The 9018-nt window shown below is 41.5% G+C and overlaps 1 protein-coding gene across 2 annotated transcripts in view; it reads left to right on the forward strand.

Moving 5' to 3' along the window:
- The window catches only part of LOC143287361 (sulfotransferase 1A1-like), a 14951-nt gene extending 13742 nt beyond the window's left edge, over nt 1-1209 (forward strand). For both annotated transcript variants that reach the window (XM_076595326.1, XM_076595325.1), the window contains exon 7: nt 289-1209. In XM_076595326.1, coding sequence (XP_076451441.1) covers nt 289-398 — 110 coding nt within the window. In that variant the 3' untranslated portion in view covers nt 399-1209. The remainder of the gene's footprint in view (nt 1-288) is intronic.
- Nucleotides 1210-9018: the final 7809 nt, after the last annotated feature.

The following is a 9018-nucleotide window of genomic DNA, read 5'->3' on the forward strand; positions in this document are numbered from 1 at the left end:
GAGTGAATGTTAGACATTTTCCCAACATCCCACGTCAGTATAACTACATGTAAAAACAACAACTACTGTGTTTTCTTTTCATGTGTATGTGTGTGGGTTGTCTTGAAAATACGACTGTCACGTAAGAACAAAGTCGTCATTTGAAGATGCGTTAATTGTCAATTAAAGTTGTAGTGACTGCAAAATGCATTAACCTATTGTCAACGTACAACTGATTGCATGTATTCTTGATTCGTTCACACTGCGGGTAACTATGGTCCTGATGTCATATTCTGTTGTGTGTTCCAGGATTGGTAGGAGACTGGAAGAATTACCTGACTGTTGCTCAGAGTGAGGCCTTTGATGAGGCCATGAAACGTCTGGAGGGGTGTGACTTCCGCTTCCGCTATGAGCTGTAAACACTTCCGGTAGATGGTGTTGCAGTACTGTTCATTTTGTGTCTGTTGCTTTAATGCTTCGTGGTACTGGTCAGATGTAGTAACCAGAGTTCTGTTGCAAAGTGAATAAATAGGTAAATATATGAATAACGTGACAGTGAGACATACACTCTGACCATCTACTGGATTCCGATATATCTCCAGCCTCTAAATTACAACTGCATTATAGTCTGGTAACGGTATTGCCGTGTCACACTCTCTCTTTTCCTGTTTAATTTTTGTTCTATTTGACAGTTGATCTCATGAATTGAGTTCAGCTTCTAAGTTCCCGGAGATCTGAGACTGTTTTCATGGTTCGGTTTTTAGTATTTGAGTAAACGCCACTTGAATTAAAGCAAAGTTTGATTTAACAGAAAGTATACCTATCTGCAATCATTAAGATGTGTGTCTCCCTTGTGCGCGCACATGTGTGTGTGTGTACGCAAGAGTGAGAAAGCTGAAGAATGTGCGTACACGTTCCTTTCACAGTGTGCATGTGGGATGTTTACATCAATCACACATACACGCGCGCGCTTGCACGTGCGCACTATTACATGTATATGAAAATTGCAGGAAATCTAAAGAAAAACAATATGCCAAGAAAAAATACAACAAATACTGCATGTAGTCTTTGGAGCTAGGCGTGAAAGATAAGTGCAGAGAGCCTGACATGAAAAGGCAGAGAATTCCAGAGCTAGGGGCCGTAGATGGAGAAACAGCAAAAAAAAAAAAAAAAAAAAAAAAAAAAAAAAAAAAAAAAACCCACGGGACTTTCCCTTTAAAGCGACACTGACAGAGAAGTCGTGCGTCAGTGACGCTTCGGAGACAGTGAGAAGGAAACCTGAACAGGCAGTTCTCCTCCAACTTCAGTTGATGTTCAAAGCCCAGAGCAAAACAATCCAGAATGGTATGATCTTTCTGAGGCCATTTCAAAATGAGACTCAGACTTGGTTACTTGAAAGATGTGTATATAATGTGCAATGATAGACAGGCAGACATACAGACAGATAGATAAACAGACAGACATATATAACTATATATATAACTATATATATAATATATGTGTATATACATATGTATATATATATATATATATATATATATATATCCACATATGTATATAGAGGAAGAGATTGACAGACATGTATATATATATATCGATAGAAAGAAAGACACCCCAGATAGTTCGTTATATTGTCATAGCCTGTGTGTATTCAATGCCTGCTTAAGCTTAATCCCTTCGGAATATTGTACATGTATTCCATTATCATTTCTTGTAAAAGAAAAATCGAAATAAAGGTAGTTTTAAGAAGATGCATTTACTGCATTGACATAGAAATATGAGCATGTGCTTTTATGTGTGAGAGCGTTCGCGAGTGCGTGTTCGTTTGTGAATGTCAGATAGACAGAATGAAGGAATGAATCTTTATTGTTTTAGATACATTGATCCCTAAACAAGGGTGGGCAAAGCCCATGCCGTAAAACATTGCTAGATGTAAACCAAAATCAGAAATATACGAGTATGAAACGTTAACAGTTAATTTTCACACTTCGTTTAGTTTCAGGGATATCATATTCGCAGGCACTCACAGACACAAGCATTCACGCAGACGAACAGATAGCCCCCCACACTGTGCTATCCATGTAACTGCATGTATCAGACAAGTCCTTCCTGGTCTTGGTAACCATCGCACTGGTCACGCATGTACATTGTGTACGGATATTCGTGTATTTGTTGGGCCATATCCAACAATAACTTATGGTTTTATTCCCTTAAGTGGCTATCTCTGCAATTTTACACAGACTTTTAAAGGTTCAAAAATAAACCTAGCCAATTCGAGTTTGTGTTCTAATGCCAGACAGAAATGCAGAGAGAGAGAGAGAGAGTGAGAGAGAGAGAGAGAGAGAGAGAGAGAGAGAGAGAGAATCACTTTGCACATGAAGAAAGCTATTGTAAGCTACACCCTCAGAAACTAAGAGGTTTCATGTCATTGTTTGACCGAACAGCCAGCACGGGAGCTACACATCAAAACACGAACGAAAAAAGAAAGACGATGACAGACGTCGTCCAAATGGCCAGTGCCCACGTCCGTCTGCCTGCTTTCAGTGTGTCATCCATCAGCCCTTCTCTCCCCCCACCCCCCTCACTCACCCCGCCACACACGCCAGGCTGGCGGTGAAGCCAGTTACAGAGCTTTTCAGCGGCTGTCAGAGAGGGCGAAAGACGTGTGAGTTTATGATCACCATGGAGATAGAGTTGCTCCTGTGTTGGGATTTGGAGATTATTTGTCATCTGAGAGAGCTTCCGAGAAAACAGTTCTATGGTCATGTCAACGACATTGATTGCCACGTTTCTGTGGGTTTTTTTGTTTTTGTTTGTTTGATTGTTTCTTTGTTTTTTTGTTTTTTTTTTAGTGTTTGGAGCAGACACAGAAAAGATGTGCCAATATGTTCTATTTATTTCAGAAGAGTCTGTTTTATGTCCTTCCTTATCGTTTTCTTTATTTTGTTTTTGCCAGATAAACATCACAGATCTATCAAGCATGTAGATGTGTACAATGGTAGCTTATGGAGATGTTGGAAATGTTTATGGTGGCAGTGGAAACAGAAACTGCAGCGTGGGAGTAATGCCACTGAGACAGCACAGAAGGTGGGGCAGCAGAAAAAAAGGAAAAAATAAGCAAAGATAAAAAAGAAAGGAAGCAAATTTTCTTTGTGCCAAATAAAACTAACCCACTCATCAACCGTCCAAACAACCAAATGACCAACTAACACAGGTTGACTCATTGCCATATTGACTGATCAATGTATGCAAAATTTAATCATTGTCATTTGACTTTAATTTTCAATGTTTTTTTTTTATCTTGAATATATCATTTACACTGTCTTTCTCTGTTTCCCATAACATTAAAACACTTCCTGTCATTTTTAAAGAAAATGAATTGTTGTGATCATACCCTCAAACCTCTGTTAGAGGCCAAAATACATCAGCCAGTGTAACTGTGTTGAAGGCAATGACTTGGACGCACCACAACTGGATGACAGAGGTTTGCAGATTGTCACTCAATGATAGAAATCCTTACACTAGCAAATATGCGCGCTATTTGCAATTGCGAAGCTGACAGTTTAATTCCTTGATAATTTTGTGAATTACATTGTGAAGCCCATAATGACAGTCTTATCACATTCTCGTCGCCGATCATCATTATTCATATTTTCTGCTCAGTCTCGCAATTCATGCCATTCTAGACACTATCAGATTGAAAGATGAAGCACGTTGAAAAGGAAAACTCGTGAAGGAATCAATTTTTGAAAGAAGCTTGTTCCAACAGACCAGCAGTTCTACAATTTTATTCCTGTCAGTGCACAACTGGCATCCTGGATCTTTCTGCGTTTACATGGTATCAGTGCAAAATGTTTTAGGAAAGAAATACATTAAAGATTTTCTTAAACTGTCAGGGCTTCATCACCTACAGTAACTTGTCCCCCAGAGCTGAGATCAACGCCAGAGTTTGGCAGTCTTCCACTTTCATACGCAAGTTCAACAAGAGAGTCTGACAGCAGCAGTCATACGCAAACAGTCTAACTGTAGGTCTGCCAAGCATGCGGGTTCTGCACTGCCCCTTTTGGCAATGAGGCATAGACAACCTACTCCAGACATAATTTGGAGCTGAATTCATAATTTCATTCCATCTTCAGATACATTTTGGGTATATCGTGGCACCACATGGTTGTGAACCCTGAGGCATCTGAATGGTCAGGTCCACAAGTCTGATGTTAATCCTCAGCCTGTAACGTTTCAGATGGCTGGGTGATGTCCAAGAAAGACTTTTTTAAAGGGTCTCCTCTGATGGTTATTGAAGACTGTGTTTAGAGCTATCCAATGTCAATGGCCCTGCTACAGTGATGTATGGATCAGAGGCAGGATTTCTGCTGCCGTTAATGCAGATGAGTGATATCACACACACACACACACACACACACACACACACACACACACACGCTGAGACATAGAGACACATGCACAGACAACCATACATCTCTCTCTGTCTGTACACACACACACACACACACACACACACACACTCAGTTTCAGTTTCAGTAGCTCAAGGAGGCGTCACTGCGTTCGGACAAATCCATATACGCTACACCACATCTGCCAAGCAGATGCATGACCAGCAGCGTAACCGAACGCGCTTAGTCAGGCCTTGAGAAAAAAAAGAAGAGAAAAGATAAGTAAATAAATAATAATTATGATATAAAAAAGGTAGTAGTAATGAAAATAAAATAATAATAATAATAATAATGATAATAATAAATAAATAAATAAGACAACAATGATGATAAATAAGCAAATAAATGTAAAACATGAAGACACACATTCACACATACACCCACACATGCATAACAGATATGCACCAAACACGCAGTTTCACAGATATGAAAGCACAGTCAAATATATATAAACGTACATGAGCTCCAACACACACACACACACACACACACACACACACACACACACACATTACCCTGCACCTCCTCTACCCCCCTCCTCCACACACTCATTTCTAGTCTATGTATCGCAGCTTCCACGGCACACACACACACACACACACACACACACACACACACACACAAAGCACAAACAAACACACACATAAAACACTCAAACACACATGCGTGTACGCACACACACACACAAACACACACACATGATATTACATATGTGCATGTGTGTGTGTTAGAGAGAGAGAGGGTGTGTGTATGTGTGTATATGTGTGTATGTGCACGCTCGCACGTGCATGTATGTGTACTGTTGACGCTGGAACGGAAAGTCAGGCAGGTAAACTAACATAGCTGCATCCCTGTATTGATCAGGTCTCCCAAGAAATCACACCTCCCTCACATCCATCAAGGGAGCCAGTACACCCCCGACACTGACGTCACTACGTCCTTTGCCAACAGACGGAATCTCTCGAACCTTTGGTTCTAAGACAAGTAAACAGGGTGGTATAGACTCTAGACCGTTCAAGTTGCTGTAGACATCAGCAGAAAAGCACACGGGAAAACCCACTTTGTTTTTTTCAGTCGGCTGTTTGGTTGGATGCAAATTGACAGTGTGGCTGGTAATCTAAAGAGAGACGTGATAACAGGCCTGCACACACTTGTCTCGTGAACTTGCGCAGTTTTGCTGATTACAGTGACAGAGAGAGAGAGAGGGGGGGGGGGGACGAGGAGAAAGAGAGAAAGACAGAGAGAGAGAGAGAAAGACAGAGAGAGAAAGAGAGGGACGGGGAGAGAGAGAGAAAGAGAGAGAGAAAGACAGAGAAAGACAGAGAGAAAGAGAGGGACGGGGAGAGAGAGAGAGAAAGAGAGAGAGAAAGACAGAGGCAGAGACAGACAGAGAAAGACAGAGAGAGAGAGAGAAAGAGAGGGATGCGGAGAGAGAGAGAAAGACAGAGAGAGAGAGAGGGACGGGGAGAGAGAGAAAGACAGAGAGAGAGAAAGACAGAGAAAGACAGAGAGAGAGAGAGAAAGAGAGTGACGAGGAGAGAGAGAAAATTTAAATACAGAGAGAGACAGACAGACAGACAGACAGACAGACAGAAACAGAGAAAGACAGAGAGAGAAAGAAAGAGAGGGACGGGGAGAGAGAGAGAGAGAAAGAAAGAGAGGGATGGGGAGAGAGAAAGAAAGACAGAGAGAGAAAGAGAGAGAAAGAGACGGATGGGGAGAGAGAGAGAAAGACACAGAGAGAGAGAAAGAAAGAGAGGGACGGGGAGAGAGAAAGAAAGACAGAGAGAGAGAAAGAGAGAAAGAGAGGGATGGGGAGAGAGAGAGCGAAAGAAAGAGAGGGACGGGGAGAGAGAGAGAAAGACAGAGAGAGAGAGAGAAAAAAAAGAGAGGGACGGGGAGAGAGAGAGAGAGAGAAAGAGAGAGATGGGGTGAGAGAGAGAAAGACAGAGAGAGAGAGAGAGACAAAGAGACAGAGAAAGAAAAAGAGAGATATGGAAGCGAGAGGTATGGTGGGTCGGGGAGAAGACAGTGATAAAAAAAAGCCTGAAAAATGCAGCAAGCAAATTACAGTTATGTGTTAATTTGAATAAAAGAAATATTATTGTATTTAGGAAGGGGGGGGGGTTTGATGGTGTTGCATTGTCTGTTGTGAATGCTTATAAATACCTTGGAGTCCTTTTTTCAACTCGTTTAAGTTTTGTAGCAGCATGTAGAGACCTGTCTAGTAGAGCAAAAAATGCATTGATATTTGTGTTGAGGAAATTGTTTGTATTGAATAGCAATTCTTTTGGATCTTTATCTTAAAATTTTTTATGCTCAAATACAACCCATTGTACAGTATGGATCAGAACTGCGGGGACTGGATAAAAAAGCTATTGTGCATTGTGAGTCGGTGCATTTGTTTGGGTTAAAAAAGTTTTTAGGAGTTAGTATGAGAACACCAAATGACTTAGTTTATGGTGAGACGAATAGGTATCCTATTTATATTAACTCTGCAGTTAGATGTGTCATTTATTGGCTAAAATTAACAAAAATGAATAATGATAGATTGCCACGAAAAGCTTATGACATGTTGTATGATTTAGACTTGAAGGGAAAAAATAACTGGGTTTCTAATGTACGATTATGTTTATTTGAACTTGGTTTTGGGTATGCTTGGGTTAATCAAGGAGTAGGTGATGATAAATTATTTGTGCGAATTATCCACCAACGACTGATTGACTGCAGATGGCAAGATTGGGAAAACCACACTAAATATAGTGACAGATTTGATTTATATAGAGTGTATAGTTCGACTCATTTAGTGAAGAAATATCTGTCTCTGAATTTAGATCGTTATTTACGATTTATCTTGACCAGATTTAGATTTGGCATAACTGAAATTAATGTTCATCAGTTTCGCTGTAACAATAGAAATAAATTTGCTTTGTTATGTCCATTGTGCAAAGTCTCTATTGAAGATGAAGGTCATTTTGTTTTGATATGTCCTGCTTTGCATCATCTTCGTGTGAAATTCTTACCAAAGAAGTATTATACAGATCCATGTTTGTTCCGATTAGGTCTACTGATGGCTTCTAGTAATGAAAATATCGTTCGTAGTTTGGCACTTTATCTGTTCAAAGCATTTCAGCTGCGAGTAACTCTTGTATCATAAATTTTGTGAGGACCTGTGGTGCTCATATTGATTATTAACTGTTGTTGCCCCTCTTCATATGGGGCCAAGGCCTTAAATGAATAAAATATCTCAGTCTCTCTCCCCGTCCCCCCCCCCCTCTCTCTCCCCGTCCTTCTCTTCTCTCTCTCTCCCTGTCCCTCTTTCTTTCTCTCTCTCTCTGTGTCTTTCTCTCTCTCCCTGTCCCTCTCTTTCTTTCTCTCTCTCTCTCTCTGTCTTTCTCTCTCTCCCCCCGTCCCTCTCTTTCTCTCTCTCTCTCTCTCTCTATCTGTCACAGTAATCAGCAAAACTGCGCAAGTTCACAAGACAAGCGTGTGCAGGCCTATTATCACGTCTCTCTTTAGATTACCAACCACACTGTCAATTTGCATCCAACCAAACATCCGACTGAAAAAAAAAGTGGGTTTTCCCGTGTGCTTTTCTGCTGATGTCTACAGCAACATGAACGGTCTAGAGTCTATACCACCCTGTTTACTTGTCTCAGAACCAAAGGTTCGAGAGATTCCGTCTGTTGGCAAAGGACGTAGTGACGTCAGTGTGGGGGGTGTACTGGCTCCCTTGATGGATGTGAGGGAGGTGTGATTTCTTGGGAGACCTGATCAATACAGGGATGCAGCTATGTTAGTTCACCTGCTGGACGTTCCGTTCCAGCGTCAACAGTACACATACATGCACGTGCGAGCGTGCACATACACACATATACACACATACACACACCTCTCTCTCTCTCTCTCTAACACACACACACACAAACACATGCACATATGTAATATCATGTGTGTGTGTTTGTGTGTGTGTGCGCGTACGCGCATGTGTGTTTGAGTGTCTAGCTTATTGTGTTTGTTTATGTGTGTGTTTGTTTGTTTGTGTGTGTGTGTGTGTGTGTGTGTGTGTGTGTACAGAGAGAGATGTATGGTTGTCTGTGCATGTGTCTATGTCTCAGCGTATGTGTGTGTGTGTGTGTGTGTGTGTGTGTGTGTGGGTGTGTGTGTGTGTGGGTGATATCACTCATCTGCATTAACGGCAGCAGAAATCCTGCCTCTGATCCATACATCACTGTAGCAGGGCCATTGACATTGGATAGCTCTAAACACAGTCTTCAATAACCCTCAGAGGAGGACCCTTTAGAAAAAGTCTTTCTTGGACATCAGCCAGCCATCTGAGACGTTACAGGCTGAGGAGTCAGGTGGCGCTTCGCGAGGGGGCGACAGGCAGGTGTTTGTGCTCTGTTTCATTTGTGTTTTTGCTGTCCTCGCCCTGTCCTTGTGCTTTTATATTGTTTCAAAGTGGTGTGCAAGGTGTTAAACATGAAGAGTGTGACAGTTGTGAGGCTGTTTGTGGTGGTGCTGGCTTTGTTCCGGACTAGTGTTTGTGGTGTTTTTGTGTCACCGGGTGGTTCAAATGGCGGACAGC

Source organism: Babylonia areolata, chromosome 11 (assembly GCF_041734735.1).
Source record: "Babylonia areolata isolate BAREFJ2019XMU chromosome 11, ASM4173473v1, whole genome shotgun sequence".
NCBI lineage: Eukaryota > Metazoa > Mollusca > Gastropoda > Neogastropoda > Buccinidae > Babylonia > Babylonia areolata.